The sequence below is a fragment of the Rhinopithecus roxellana genome, chromosome 2 (genome assembly GCF_007565055.1).
Source record: "Rhinopithecus roxellana isolate Shanxi Qingling chromosome 2, ASM756505v1, whole genome shotgun sequence".
Classification (NCBI taxonomy): domain Eukaryota; kingdom Metazoa; phylum Chordata; class Mammalia; order Primates; family Cercopithecidae; genus Rhinopithecus; species Rhinopithecus roxellana.
The window spans coordinates 127,451,993-127,468,910 of NC_044550.1; the positions used below are offsets into that span (position 1 = coordinate 127,451,993).

General features: G+C 40.5%; 1 protein-coding gene across 1 annotated transcript in view; it reads right to left on the bottom strand.

Moving 5' to 3' along the window:
- Window positions 1-5,790: 5,790 nt before the first annotated feature.
- CWH43 (cell wall biogenesis 43 C-terminal homolog) overlaps window positions 5,791-16,918 on the bottom strand; it is a 118,830-nt gene continuing 107,702 nt past the window's right edge. The window contains exon 16 of the mRNA XM_030917603.1: window positions 5,791-6,054. Coding sequence (XP_030773463.1) covers window positions 5,976-6,054 — 79 coding nt within the window. The 3' untranslated portion in view covers window positions 5,791-5,975. The remainder of the gene's footprint in view (window positions 6,055-16,918) is intronic.

The following is a 16,918-nucleotide window of genomic DNA, read 5'->3' on the forward strand; positions in this document are numbered from 1 at the left end:
GATGTCTATTAGGTCCGCTTGGTGCAGAGATGAGTTCAATTCCTGGATATCCTTGTTAACTTTCTGTCTCGTTGATCTGTCTAATGTTGACAGTGGAGTGTTGAAGTCTCCCATTATTATTGTACGGGAGTCTAAGTCTCTTTGTAAGTCTCTAAGGACTTGCTTTATGAATGTGGGTGCTCCTGTATTGGGTGCATATATATTTAGGAGAGTTAGCTCTTCCTGTTGAATTGATCCCTTTACCATTATGTAATGGCCTTCTTTGTCTCTTTTGATCTTTGATGGTTTAAAGTCTGTTTTATCAGAGACTAGGATTGCAACCCCTGCTTTTTTTTGTTCTCCATTTGCTTGGTAGATCTTCCTCCATCCCTTTATTTTGAGCCTATGTATGTCTCTGCATGTGAGATGGGTCTCCTGAATACAGCAGACTGATGGGTCTTGACTCTTTATCCAGGTTGCCAGTCTGTGTCTTTTAATTGGAGCATTTAGTCCATCAACATTTAAGGTTAATATTGTTATGTGTGAACTTGATCCTGCCATTATGATTTTAACTGGTTATTTTGCTCGTTAGTTGATGCAGTTTCTTCCTAGCCTCGATGGTCTTTACATTTTGCCAAGTTTTTGCGATGGCTGGTACCGGTTGTTCCTTTCCATGTTTAGGGCTTCCTTCAGGGTCTCTTGTAAGGCAGGCCTGGTGGTGACAAAATCTCTAAGCATTTGCTTATCTGTAAAGGATTTTATTTCTCCTTCACTTATGAAACTTAGTTTGGCTGGATATGAAATTCTGGGTTTAAAATTCTTTTCTTTAAGAACGTTGAATATTGGCCCCCACTCTCTTCTGGCTTGTAGAGTTTCTGCCGAGAGATCTGCTGTTAGTCTGATGGGCTTCCCTTTGTGGGTGACCCGACCTTTCTCTCTGGCTGCCCTTAAGATTTTTTCCTTCATTTCAACTTTGGTGAATCTGGCAATTATGTGTCTTGGAGTTGCTCTTCTGGAGGAGTATCTTTGTAGCATTCTCTGTATTTCCTGAATTTGGATGTTGGCCTGCCCTACTAGGTTGGGGAAGTTCTCCTGGATGATATCCTGAAGAGTGTTTTCCAACTTGGTTCCATTTTCCCCCTCACTTTCAGGCACCCCAATCAGACGTAGATTTGGTCTTTTTACATAATCCCATACTTCTTGCAGGCTTCGTTCATTTCTTTTTCTTCTTTTTTCCTTTGGTTTCTCTTCTCACTTCATATCATTCATTTGATCCTCAATCGCTGATACTCTTTCCTCCAGTTGATCGAGTCGGTTACTGAAGCTTGTGGATTTCTCACGTATTTCTCGTGTCATGGTTTTCATCTCTGTCATTTCGTTTATGACCTTCTCTGCATTAATTAGTCTAGCTGTCAATTCTTCCACTCTTTTTTCAAGATTTGTAGTTTCTTTGTGCTGTGTACATAATTCCTCCTTTAGCTCTGAGAAGTTTGATGGACTGAAGCCTTATTCTCTCATCTCGTCAAAGTCATTCTCTGACCAGCTTTGATCCGTTGCTAGCAATGTGCTGCGCTCCTTTGCAGGGGGAGATGCGCTCTTATTTTTTGAATTTCCAGCTTTTCTGCCCTGCTTTTTCCCCATCTTTGTGGTTTTATCTGTCTCTGGTCTTTGATGATGGTGATGTACTGATGGGGTTTTGGTATAGATGTCCTTCCTGTTTGATAGTTTTCCTGCTGACAGTCAGGATCCTCAGCTGTAGGTCTGTTGGAGATTGCTTGAGGTCCACTTCAGACCCTGTTTGCCTGGCTATCAGCAGCAGAGGTTGCAGAAGATAGAATATTGCTGAACAGTGAGTGTACCTGTCTGATTCTTATTTTGGAAGCTTCCTCTCAGGGATGTACACCACCCTGTGAGGTGTGGGATGTCAGAAGGCCCCTAGTGGGGGATGTCTCCCAGTTAGGGTACTCAGGGGTCAGGGACCCACTTGAGCAGGCAGTCTGTCCGTTATAAGATCTCAACCTCCATGTTGGGAGATCCACTGCTCTCTGCAAAGCTGTCAAACAGAGTCGCTTGCATCTGCAGAGGTTCTGCTTCCTTTTGTTGTTGTTATTTATCGCACTTACTCCAAAATTGGCCACATAATTGGAAGTAAAGCACTCCTCCGCAAATGTAAAAGAACAGAAATTATAACAAACTGTCTCTCAGAACACAGTGCAATCAAACTAGAACTCAGGACTAAGAAACTCAATCAAAAAGCACACCAACATGCCACAAATATACATATGTAACAAACCTGCACGTTATGCACATGTACCGTAGAACTTAAAGTATAATAAAAAATAATAAAATAAAATAAATAAAATAAAATAAAATAAAATAAAAAACTGCTCAACTACATGGAAACTGAACAACCTGCTCCTGAATGACTACTGGGTACATAACAAAATGAAAGCGGAAATAAAGATGTTCTTTGAAACCAATGAGAACAAAGACACATCATACCAGAATCTCTGGGACACATTTAAAGCAGTGTGTAGAGGGAAATATATAGCACTAAATGCCCACAAGAGAAAGCAGGAAAGATCTAAAATTGACACTCTAACATCACAATTAAAAGAACTAGAGAGGCAAGAGCAAACACATTCAAAAGCTAGCAGAAGGCAAGAAATAACTAAGATCAGAGCAGAACTGAAGGAGATAGAGACACACAAAAAAAATCAATGAATCCAGGAGTTGGTTGTTTGAAAAGATCAACAAAATTGACAGACCGCTAGCAAGGCTAATAAAGAAGAAAAGAGAGAGGAATCAAATAGACGCAATAAAAAATGATAAAGGGGATATCACCACCGACCCCACAGAAATACAAACTACCATCAGAGCACACTATAAACACCTCTACGCAAATCAACTAGAAAATCTAGAAGAAATGGATAATTTCCTGGACACTTACACTCTCCCAAGACTAAACCAGGAAGAAGTTGAATCCCTGAATAGACCAATAGCAGGCTATGAAATTGAGGCAAAAATTAATAGCCTACCCACCAAAAAAAGTCCAGGACCAGATGGATTCACAGCTGAATTCTACCAGAGGTACAAGGAGGAGCTGGTACCATTCCTTCTGAAACTATTCCAATCAATAGAAAAAGAGGGAATCCTCCCTAACTCATTTTATGAGGCCAACATCATCCTGATACCAAAGCCTGGCAGAGACACAACAAAAAAAGAGAATTTTAGACCAATATCCCTGATGAACATCGATGCAAAAATCCTCAATAAAATACTGGCAAATCGGATTCAGCAGCACATCAAAAAGCTTATCCACCATGATCAAGTTGGCTTCATCCCTGGGATGCAAGGTTGGTTCAACATTCGCAAATCAATAAATGTAATCCAGCATATAAACAGAACCAAAGACAAGAACCACATGATTATCTCAATAGATGCAGAAAAGGCTTTTGACAAAATTCAACAGCACTTCATGCTAAAAACGCTCCATAAATTCGGTACTGATGTAATGTACCTCAAAATAATAAGAGCTATTTATGACAAACCCACAGCTAATATCATACTGAATGGGCAAAAACTGGAAAAATTCCCTTTGAAAACTGGCACAAGACAGGGATGCCCTCTCTCACCACTCCTATTCAACATAATGTTGGAAGTTCTGGCTAGGGCAATCAGGCAAGAGAAAGAAATCAAGGGTATTCAGTTAGGAAAAGAAGAAGTCCAATTGTCCCTTTTTGCAGACGACATGATTGTATATTTAGAAAACCCCATTGTCTCAGCCCAAAATCTCCTTAAGCCGATAAGAAACTTCAACAAAGTCTCAGGATACAAAATTAATGTGCAAAAATCACAAGCATTCTTACACACCAGTAACAGACAAACAGAGAGCCAAATCAGGAATGAACTTCCATTCACAATTGCTTCAAAGAGAATAAAATACCTAGGAATCCAACTTACAAGGGATGTAAAGGACCTCTTCAAGGAGAACTACAAACCACTGCTCAGTGAAATCAAAGAGGACACTAACAAATGGAAGAAAATACCACGCTCATGGATAGGAAGAATCAATATCATGAAAATGGCCATACTGCGCAAGGTTATTTATAGATTAAATGCCATCCCCATCAAGCTACCAATTAATTTCTTCACAGAATTGGAAAAAACTGCTTTAAAGTTCATATGGAACCAAAAAAGAGCCCGGATTGCCAAGACAATCCTAAGTCAAAAGGACAAAGCTGGAGGCGTCACACTACCTGACTTCAAACTATACTACAAGGCTATAGTAACCAAAACAGCATGGTACTGATACGAAAACAGAGATATAGACCAATGGAACAGAACAGAGTCCTCAGAAATAATACCACACATCTACAGCCATCTGATCTTTGACAAACCTGAGAGAAACAAGAAATGGGGAAAGGATTCCCTATTTAATCAATGGTGCTGGGAAAATTGGCTAGCCATAAGTAGAAAGCTGAAACTGGATCCTTTCCTTACTCCTTATACGAAGATTAATTCAAGATGGATTAGAGACTTAAATGTTAGACCTAATACCATAAAAACCCTAGAAGAAAATCTAGGTAATACCATTCAGGACATAGACATGGGCAAGGACTTCATGTCTAAAACACCGAAAGCAATGGCAGCAAAAGCCAAAATTAACAAATGGGATCTCATTAAACTAAAGAGCTTCTGCACAGCAAAAGAATGTACCATCAGAGTGAACAGGCAACCTACAGAATGGGAGAAAATTTTTGCAATCTACTCATCTGACAAAGGGCTAATATCCAGAATCTACAAAGAACTCAAACAAATATACAAGAGAAAAACAAACAACTCCATCAAAAAGTGGGCAAAGGATATGAACAGACATTTCTCAAAAGAAGACATTCATACAGCCAACAGACACATGAAAAAATGTTCATCATCACTCGCCATCAGAGAAATGCAAATCAAAACCACAATGAGATACCATCTCACACCAGTTACAATGGCAATCATTAAAAAGTCAGGAAACAACAGGTGTTGGAGAGGATGTGGAGAAATAGGAACACTTTTACACTGTTGGTGGGATTGTAAACTAGTTCAACCATTATGGAAAACAGTATGGCAATTCCTCAAGGACCTACAACTAGATGTACCATATGACCCAGCCATCCCACTACTGGGTATATACCCAAAGGATTATAAATTATTCTACTACAAAGACACATGCACACGTATGTTTATTGCGGCACTATTCACAATAGCAAAGACTTGGAATCAACCCAAATGTCCATCTGTGACAGACTGGATTAAGAGATTGTGGCACATATACACCATGGAATACTATGCAGCCATAAAAAAGGACGAGTTTGCGTCCTTTGTAGGGACATGGATGTAGCTGGAAACCATCATTCTTAGCAAACTATCACAAGAACAGATAACCAAACACCACATGTTCTCACTCATAGGTGGGAACTGAACAATGAGATCACTTGGACTCGGGAAGGGGAACATCACACACTGGGGCCTATCATGGGGAGGGGGGAGGGGGGAGGGATTGCATTGGGGCTTATACCTGATATAAATGATGAATGGATGGGTGCTGACAAGTTGATGGGTGCAGCACACCAATATGGCACAAGTATACATATGTGACAAACCTGCACGTTATGCACCTGTACCCTAGAACTTAAAGTATAATAAAAATAAATAAATAAATAAATAAAAGATAAGACGTTTTAAATTATTTTAACACCATGGTGAAATTTTCTTATATGACCCTACATTCTATTTTTTATCAAAATTTGGGAAAACAATTTGGAGGAATGTTTTTATTAAGCAACATGGTTTATAAATTGAGGTAATTTCCCACTGTATAGATATCATGTTTGTTTTTAAGTTGAAGTTGTTCATGTGTACTTTCCCACTTTCATTAACCTCTTCTTTTTACCGTACATACTTTTTTCTTAGATTTGCCCAGCCAATAGCTTCTTGTTTTAAATGTTTCATAAAAAGTATTTAGGAGTATTCATATGAAAATGATGGTTGTTTTCATAATTGTGTCCTTCTTTGTAGGATCCAAATCTAAAAATTAAAAAAATAAATAAAAATTCATTGACATGTAAAAACCATTCAGAAAGGTTTGTTCTTATGCAAAATTTGAACCATAAAATAAAATAGTAAATGAATAAATAAAACAAAAATTCGAAGATGGCCGAATAGGAACAACTCCAGTCTCCAACTCCCAGCGCGAGCGACACAGAAGACCGGTGATTTCTGCATTTTCAACTGAGGTACTGGGGTCATCTCACTAGGGAGTGCCGGACAATCGGTGCTGGTCAGCTGCTGCAGCCTGACCAGCGAGAGCTGAAGCAGGGCGAGGCATCGCCTCACCTGGAAGCGCAAGGGGGAAGGGGATCCGTTTTCCTAGCCAGGGGAACTGAGACACACAACACCTGGAAAATCGGGTAACTCCCACCCCAATACTGTGCTGTAAGCATACAGGCATTCCAGGAGAATATATCCCACACCTGGCCGGGAGGGTCCCACGCCCACGAAGCCTCCCTCACTGCTAACACAGCAGTCTGCTGCGATCTATCCGCAAGGCAGCAGCGAGGCTGGGGGAGGGGCGCCCGCCATTGCTGAGGCTTAAGTAGGTAAACAAAGCCGCTGGGAAGCTCGAACTGGGTGGAGCTCACAGCAGCTCAAGGAAGCCTGCCTGTCTCTGTAGTCTCCACCTCTGGGGACAGCGCACAGCTGAAGACCAACAGGGGAAGTAGCGGGAGCCGGTGCAGACGCGAACGACTCTGTCTGACAGCTTTGGGGAGAGCCGCGGATCTCCCAACGCGGAGGTTGAGATCTGAGAACGGACAGACTGCCTGCTCAGGTGTGTCCCTGACCCCTGAGTAGCCTAGCTGGGAGAAATCCCCCACTAGGGGCAGTCTGACACCCCACACCTCACAGGGTGGAGTACACCCCTGAGAGGACACTTCCAAAGGAAGAATCAGACAGGTACACTCGCTGTTCAGCAATATTCTATCTTCGGCAACGTCTGCTGCTGATACCCAGGCAAACAGGGTCTGGAGTGGACCTCAAGCAATCTCCAACAGACCAACAGAGAGTCCTTCTGACTGTCAGAAGGAAAACTATCAAACAGGAAGGACACCTATACCAAAACCCCATCAGTTCGTCACCACCATCAAAGACCAGAGACAGATAAAACCACAAAGATGGGGAAGAAGCAGGGCAGAAAAGCTGGAAATTCAAAAAATAAGAGCGCATCTCCCCCTGCAAAGGAGCGCAGCCCATCACCAGCAACGGATCAAAGCTGGTCAGAGAATGACTTGGACGAGAGGAGAGAAGAAGGCTTCAGTCCATCAAACTTCTCAGAGCTAAAGGAGGAATTACGTACCCAGCGCAAAGAAACTAAAAATCTTGAAAAAAGAGTGGAAGAATTGACAGCTAGACTCATTAATGCAGAGAAGATCATAAACGAAATGACAGAGATGAAAACCATGACACGAGAAATACGTGACAAATGCACAAGCTTCAGTAACCGACTCGATCAACTGGAAGAAAGAGTATCAGCGATTGAAGATCAAATGAATGAAATGAAGCGAGAAGAGAAACCAAAGGAAAAAAGAAGAAAAAGAAATGAGCAAAGCCTGCAAGAAGTATGGGATTACGTAAAAAGACCAAATCTACGTCTGATTGGGGTGCCTGAAAGTGAGGGGGAAAATGGAACCAAGTTGGAAAACACTCTTCAGGATATCATCCAGGAGAACTTCCCCAACCTAGTAGGGCAGGCCAACATTCAAATTCAGGAAATACAGAGAACGCCACAAAGATACTCCTCCAGAAGAGCAACTCCAAGACACATCATTGCCAGATTCACCAAAGTTGAAATGAAGGAAAAAATCTTAAGGGCAGCCAGAGAGAAAGGTCGGGTCACCCACAAAGGGAAGCCCATCAGACTAACAGCAGATCTCTCGGCAGAAACTCTACAAGCCAGAAGAGAGTGGGGGCCAATATTCAACGTTCTTCAAGAAAAGAATTTTAAACCCAGAATTTCATATCCAGCCAAACTAAGTTTCATAAGTGAAGGAGAAATAAAATCCTTTACAGATAAGCAAATGCTTAGAGATTTTGTCACCACCAGGCCTGCCTTACAAGAGACCCTGAAGGAAGCCCTAAACATGGAAAGGAACAACCGGTACCAGCCATCGCAAAAACTTGGCAAAATGTAAAGACCATCGAGGCTAGGAAGAAACTGCATCAACTAACGAGCAAAATAACCAGTTAATATCATAATGGCAGGATCAAGTTCACACATAACAATATTAACCTTAAATGTTAATGGACTAAATGCTCCAATTAAAAGACACAGACTGGCAAACTGGATAAAGAGTCAAGACCCATCAGTCTGCTGTATTCAGGAGACCCATCTCACATGCAGAGACATACATAGGCTCAAAATAAAGGGATGGAGGAAGATCTACCAAGCAAATGGAGAACAAAAAAAAGCAGGGGTTGCAATCCTAGTCTCTGATAAAACAGACTTTAAACCATCAAAGATCAAAAGAGACAAAGAAGGCCATTACATAATGGTAAAGGGATCAATTCAACAGGAAGAGCTAACTCTCCTAAATATATATGCACCCAATACAGGAGCACCCAGATTCATAAAGCAAGTCCTTAGAGACTTACAAAGAGACTTAGACTCCCATACAATAATAATGGGGGAGTTCAACACTCCGCTGTCAACATTAGACAGATCAACGAGACAGAAAGTTAACAAGGATATCCAGGAATTGAACTCATCTCTGCACCAAGCGGACCTAATAGACATCTATAGAACTCTCCACCCCAAATCAACAGAATATACATTCTTCTCAGCACCACATCGCACTTATTCCAAAATTGACCACATAATTGGAAGTAAAGTACTCCTCAGCAAATGTGAAAGAACAGAAATTATAACAAACTGTCTCTCAGACCACAGTGCAATCAAACTAGAACTCAGGACTAAGAAACTCAATCAAAACCGCTCAACTACATGGAAACTGAACAACCTGCTCCTGAATGACTACTGGGTACATAACGAAATGAAAGCGGAAATAAAGATGTTCTTTGAAACCAATGAGAACAAAGATACAACATACCAGAATCTCTGGGACACATTTAAAGCAGTGTGTAGAGGGAAATTTATAGCACTAAATGCCCACAAGAGAAAGCAGGAAAGATCTAAAATTGACACTCTAACATCACAATTAAAAGAACTAGAGAGGCAAGAGCAATCACATTCAAAAGCTAGCAGAAGGCAAGAAATAACTAACATCAGAGCAGAACTGAAGGAGATAGAGACACAAAAATCCCTCCAAAAAATCAATGAATCCAGGAGTTGGTTTTTTGAAAAGATCAACAAAATTGACAGACCGCTAGCAAGGCTAATAAAGAAAAAAAGAGAGAGGAATCAAATAGATGCAATAAAAAATGATAAAGGGGATATCACCACTGACCCCACAGAAATACAAACTACCATCAGAGAATACTATAAACGCCTCTACGCAAATCAACTAGAAAATCTAGAAGAAATGGATAATTTCCTGGACACTTACACTCTCCCAAGGCTAAACCAGGAAGAAGTTGAATCCCTGAATAGACCAATAGCAGGCTCTGAAATTGAGGCAACAATTAATAGCCTACCCACCAAAAAAAGTCCAGGACCAGATGGATTCACAGCTGAATTCTACCAGAGGTACAAGGAGGAGCTGGTACCATTCCTTCTGAAACTATTCCAATCAATAGAAAAAGAGGGAATCCTCCCTAACTCATTTTATGAGGCCAACATCATCCTGATACCAAAGCCTGGCAGAGACACAACAAAAAAAGAGAATTTTAGACCAATATCCCTGATGAACATTGATGCAAAAATCCTCAATAAAATACTGGCAAACCGGATTCAGCAGCACATCAAAAAGCTTATCCACCATGATCAAGTGGGCTTCATCCCTGGGATGCAAGGCTGGTTCAACATTCGCAAATCAATAAACGTAATCCAGCATATAAACAGAACCAAAGACAAGAACCACACGATTGTCTCAATAGATGCAGAAAAGGCTTTTGACAAAATTCAACAGCCCTTCATGCTAAAAACGCTCAATAAATTCGGTATTGATGGAACGTACCTCAAAATAATAAGAGCTATTTATGACAAACCCACAGCTAATATCATACTGAATGGGCAAAAACTGGAAAAATTCCCTTTGAAAACTGGCACAAGACAGGGATGCCCTCTCTCACCACTCCTATTCAACATAGTGTTGGAAGTTCTGGCTAGGGCAATCAGGCAAGAGAAAGAAATCAAGGGTATCCAGTTAGGAAAAGAAGAAGTCAAATTGTCCCTCTTTGCAGATGACATGATTGTATATTTAGAAAACCCCATCGTCTCAGCCCAAAATCTCCTTAAGCTGATAAGCAACTTCAGCAAAGTCTCAGGATACAAAATTAATGTGCAAAAATCACAAGCATTCTTATACACCAGTAACAGACAAGCAGAGAGCCAAATCAGGAATGAACTTCCATTCACAATTGCTTCAAAGAGAATCAAATACCTAGGAATCCAGCTTACAAGGGATGTAAAGGACCTCTTCAAGGAGAACTACAAACCACTGCTCAGTGAAATCAAAGAGGACACAAACAAATGGAAGAACATACCATGCTCATGGATAGGAAGAATCAATATCGTGAAAATGGCCATACTCCCCAAGGTTATTTATAGATTCAATGCCATCCCCATCAAACTACCAATGACTTTCTTCACAGAATTGGAAAAAACTGCTTTAAAGTTCATATGGAACCAAAAAAGAGCCCGCATTGCCAAGACAATCCTAAGTCAAAAGGACAAAGCTGGAGTCGTCACGCTACCTGACTTCAAACTATACTACAAGGCTACAGTAACCAAAACAGCATGGTACTGGTACCAAAACAGAGATATAGACCAATGGAACAGAACAGAGTACTCAGAAATAATACCACACATCTACAGCCATCTGATCTTTGACAAACCTGAGAGAAACAAGAAATGGGGAAAGGATTCCCTATTTAATAAATGGTGCTGGGAAAATTGGCTAGCCATAAGTAGAAAGCTGAAACTGGATCCTTTCCTTACCCCTTATACGAAGATTAATTCAAGATGGATTAGAGACTTAAATGTTAGACCTAATACCATAAAAACCCTAGAAGAAAATCTAGGTAGTACCATTCAGGACATAGGCATGGGCAAGGACTTCATGTCTAAAACACCAAAAGCAACGGCAGCAAAAGCCATAATTGACAAATGGGATCTAATTAAACTAAAGAGCTTTTGCACAGCAAAAGAAACTACCATCAGAGTGAACAGGCAACCTACAGAATGGGAGAAAATTTTTGCAACCTACTCATCTGACAAAGGGCTAATATCCAGAATCTACAAAGAACTCAAACAAATATACGAGAAAAAAACAAACAACCCCATCAAAAAGTGGGGAAAGGATATGAACAGACATTTCTCAAAAGAAGATATTCATACAGCCAACAGACACATGAAAAAATGCTCATCATCACTCGCCATCAGAGAAATGCAAATCAAAACCACAATGAGATACCATCTCACACCAGTTAGAATGGCAATCATTAAGAAGTCAGGAAACAACAGGTGTTGGAGAGGATGTGGAGAAATAGGAACTCTTTTACACTGTTGGTGGGACTGTAAACTAGTTCAACCATTATGGAAAACAGTATGGCCATTCCTCAAGGATCTAGAACTAGATGTACCATATGACCCAGCCATCCCACTACTGGGTATATACCCAAAGGATTATAAATTAGTCTACTACAAAGACACATGTACACGTATGTTTATTGCAGCACTATTCACAATAGCAAAGACTTGGAATCAACCCAAATGTCCATCTGTGACAGACTGGATTAAGAAAATGTGGCACATATACACCATGGAATACTATGCAGCCATAAAAAAGGATGAGTTTGCGTCCTTTGTAGGGACATGGATGCAGCTGGAAACCATCATTCTTAGCAAACTATCACAAGAAGAGAAAACCAAACACCGCATGTTCTCACTCATAGGTGGGAACTGAACAATGAGATCACTTGGACTCGGGAAGGGGAACATCACACACTGGGGTCTATCATGGGGAGGGGGGAGGGGGGAGGAGGGAGGGATTGCATTGGGGAGTTATACATGATATAAATGATGAATTGATGGGTGCTGATGAGTTGATGGGTGCAGCACACCAACATGGCATAAGTATACATATGTAACAAACCTGCACGTTATGCACATGTACCCTAGAACTTAAAGTATAATAAAAAAAAAAAAGAGTGATTCAAAAAAATAAAGAAAATTCATTATAATGTAAAAAAAAAAAAAAAAAAAAAAAAATTCATGCATATGGGAAAGGCAAACTAAAATTTTTACCCCCAAAGTCCTCTTTCCACGGTTATGGATAATTCCAAAAGCACAACTGTTTAAGAATTATTGGCTAACATTGCTGAAAAATAAGTCTAGATTTTCATCCTAGTCTTGAATTTGGATAATATTCATTTATACAAAAGGGGTCATGAAACCTGAAATGTTATTCATGTTACATTTATGCATATAAAAATCTATTTTGGCAGAACTTCTAAATTTTCTACATGTGTTAATGTGCTGCAGATTAGCGCTGAATAACTAATTAATTACACAGCTCCGGTTGGTATGATAGAATACAAGAGACACTAGGAAGAAAGCTAAGACTTGCACATAAGAGGCCACTTCCTTCCTTTTCTTCATAAGCAACCACAATATCTAACCTCTGTCATGTAAAAGACAGGAGATCAGCTTCCTTTGTCATCTTCAAAGAATAATAATAAGGAATATAAAATTTAACATAATATTTGATTCTGCTATTTCACATCTAGAGCTAGACCCTAAGGAAGTAATCAAGGTTATGCTCAAATAGATAAGAAGTTCTTAGAAGCCTTTTTATAATGATAAAATAATAAATATGGAAAAATAACAAAATTGATTAGCTAAATTTTGGTGCATCTATACAATGAAATATTATGCAATCATTAAAAAATATTTGAAGAAGAATACTTTATTTTGGAATGAAGTTCATAATATACTAGTTGGATGAAATGATCAGATTAGCAAATAGAATACAAATACACATGTACACACAGATATACATACATACATATATGTGTCATACATTTACAAAGGTGGTCTAATTGTATGATGTATAGATATATACAAGAGTGATGTCAGCAAGATGACAAAATAGGACTTTCCAGTGCTTGTCCTTGTAGAAACATCCATTTTAACAACTATCCATGCACAAAAATATCTTCACAAGAGTTAACGATTTCAGATGAGAGAGTATAGCATTTGAATGTATTAGAGAAATAAGAAAAGTCTCATTGAGAAGGGTAGGAAGGACAACTTCACGTTACTTCTATCACTCTTCCCACAAGACTAGGTAGCACAGTAAGTAGAGAGATAGATACTCTCTTCACTGGCCGAAAGGAGTGAAGTAAGCACCCAACTTTGCCACAGACCCCAGCACCAAGTCCAGGCCAATGAACATCGGCACCAGGCTGGCACCCACAGAACAAGCTTCCAGGCCCACCTAAACACCAGGCCAACCCCAACAACCCCAGGCCCTAAACTGGCCCTAGCAAATTCAGGCTCCAGGCCCACCCAAGGCTCCAGACTGGCACCAGTGCCAGGACACCCAGAAAATCCCCAGACTGCAGGCTAGAACACATGGACCTAGCCTTTAGGCCTGCCGCAGCTCCAAACCAGCTCTATGGTCCCTGACGCCAGTGCCCATGGACCTGGCCTCTAGAGCGATACCCACAGACCCAGCCTCCAAGTCCACCCCAGCGCTAGGCTGGCCCCTATGCAACCAGCTCCAGGCCACCCCACATAACCCCAGGCACCAGGTTAGCATTGCCAGTTCCAGGCTCCAGACTGGGCCCTGTGAACCCAGGCTCTAATGCACCCCAGCTCCAGATCAGTCCCTGCAACCCCAGGTAGCAGAATCTAGGCCAGCTCCAGCAATTCCAGAGTACAGGCCCACCATAGGAGACCCCAGCACTGGGTTCAACATAGGAGGCCCAGGCTTCATGGGCCCAAGTCCCAGATCTATCCCAATGTACCCAGGCACCAGGCTCATTTCAGCACCAGGGTGGCTCCTGCAGACTCAGGCTCAAGGCCTAACCCCACACACCCACCCCTGGAATCAGGTTGGCTGTCATGGATCCAGAATTCAAGTCCAGTCCCTATTGACACAGGCTCCAGGCCCATCCCAATGGACCCCAGCACCAGGCTGACCCCATAGACCCAGACACAAGGCCTATCCACTTGCTGACCCAGGCACCAAGCAAGTCTACCCAAGAACTCTAGCATAAGTCCACGCATGAGCCCAGCCAGATAGTCCACTGAGAATCTTTGGACCAGCCAACTGGTAAAGGCTTTCCCTGCCAAAGCCAATCTATAAAGACTAGAAGAGGTACCCACTTTTTCAAATGTGCAGAAACTAGGGCATGTTCACAAGGATCACAAATAATCAAGGAAACATGATACCACCAAAGGAACAAATAAAGCACAAGTAACTGATGCTAATTAAAAACCGACTAATAAAAAATTCAAAATAATCATCTTGAAGTACCAATAACAGACAGAGAGCCAAATCATGAGTGAACTCCCAGTCACAATTGCTTCAAAGAGAATAAAATACCTAGGAACCCAACTTACAGGAGATGTGAAGGACCTCTTCAAGGAGAACTACAAACCACTGCTCAATGAAATAAAAGAGGACACAAACAAATAGAAGAACATACCATGCTCATGCATAGGAAGAATCAGTATTGTGAAATGGCCATACTGCCCAAGGTAATTTATAGATTCAATGCTATCCCCATTAAGCTACCAATGACTTTCTTCACAGAATTGGGAAAAAACTACTTTAAACTTCATATGGAACCAAAAAAGAGTCCACATTACCAAGAAACCCCTAAGTCAAAAGGACAAAGCTGGAGGCATCATGTTACCTGACTTCAAACTGTACTACAAGGCTACCCTAACCAAAACAGCATGGTACGGGTACCAAAACAGAGATATAGACAAAGGGAACAGAACAGAGGACTCAGAAACAATACCACACATCTACAACCAACTGATCTTTGACAAACCTGACAAAAACAAGAAATGGGGAAAGGATTTCCTATTTAATAAATGGTGCTGGGAAAACTGGGTAGCCATATGTAGAAAGCTGAAACTGGATCCCTTCCTTACACCTTATACAAAAATTAATTCAAGATGGATTAAAGACTTAAATGTTAACCCTAAAACCATAAAAACACTGGAAGAAAACCTAGGCAATACCATTCAGGACATAGGCATGGGTAAGGACTTCATGTTTAAAACACCAAAAGCAATGGCAACAAAAGCCAAAATTGACAAATGGGATCTCATTAAACTAAAGAGCTTCTGCACAGCAAAAGAAACTACCATCAGAGTGAACAGGTAACCTCCAGAATGGGAGAAAATTTTTGCAATCTACTCATCTGACAAAGGGCTAATATCCAGAATCTACAAAGAACTCAAACAAATTTACAAGAAATAAACAAACAACTCCATCAAAAAGTGGGGAAAGGATATGAACAGACACTTCTCAAAAGAAGACATTTATGCAACCAACAGACATGAAAAATTGCTCATCATCATTAGCCATCAGAGAAATGCAAATCAAAACCACAATGAGATACCATCTCATGCCAGTTAGAATGGCAATCATTAAAAAGTCAAGAAACAACAGGTGCTGGAGAGGATGTAGAGAAATAGGAACACTTTTACACTCTTGGTGGGACTGTATACTAGTTCAACCATTGTGGAAAACAGTGTGGCGATTCCTCAAGGATCTAGAACTAGAAATACCATTTGACCCAGCCATCCCATTACTGGGATTGATAGCCCAAAGGATTATAAATCATGCTGCTATAAAGACACATGCACAGGTATGTTTATTGCGGCACTATTCACAATAGCAAAGACTTAAACCAACCCGAATGTCCATCAATGACTGACGGGATTAAGAAATTGTGGCACATATACAGCATGGAATACTATGCAGCCATAAAAAAGGATGAGTTCGTGTCCTTTGTAGGGACATGGATGCAGCTGGAAACCATCATTCTCAGCAAACTTTCGCAAGATCGGAAAACCAAACACTGCATGTTCTCACTCATAGGTGGGAATTGAACAATGAGAACACCTGGACAGAGGAAGGGGAACATCACACACTGGGCCTGTTGTGGGGTGGAGGAGGGATAGCATTAGGAGATATACCAAATGTAAAGGATGAGTTAATGGGTGAAGCACACCAACATGGCACATGTACACATATGTAACAAACCTGCACGTTGTGCACATGTACCCTAGAACATAAAGTATAATAAAATAAAATAATAATCATCTTGAAACTAAGTGAGCTACAAGAGAACACAGATAGACAACTAAACAAAATAAGAAAAAGAGTACAAGAACAGAATGAGAAGTTCAATAAAGAGATAGAAATCATAAAAAAGAACCAAACAGAAATTCTAGAGCTAAGAAACATCATAATTAAACTGAAAAATTTAATGAAGACATTCAACAGTAGACTCAACCAAGCAGAAGAATCAGAGAGCTCAAAGTCTGTTCATTCAAAATTACCCAACCGGAGTCAACAGAAAAAAAGAGTGAAAAAGTGAAGATAGCCTACAGAAATTATAGGTCATCATTAAGTAAACCAATATACACCTTATTGGTGTTTCAGAAGAAGCAGAGAAAGAAGGAAATAGGGGAAGAAATCTTATTTAAAGAAAGGCAGCTGAACACTTTCAAAATTTGGATAGGAAGATT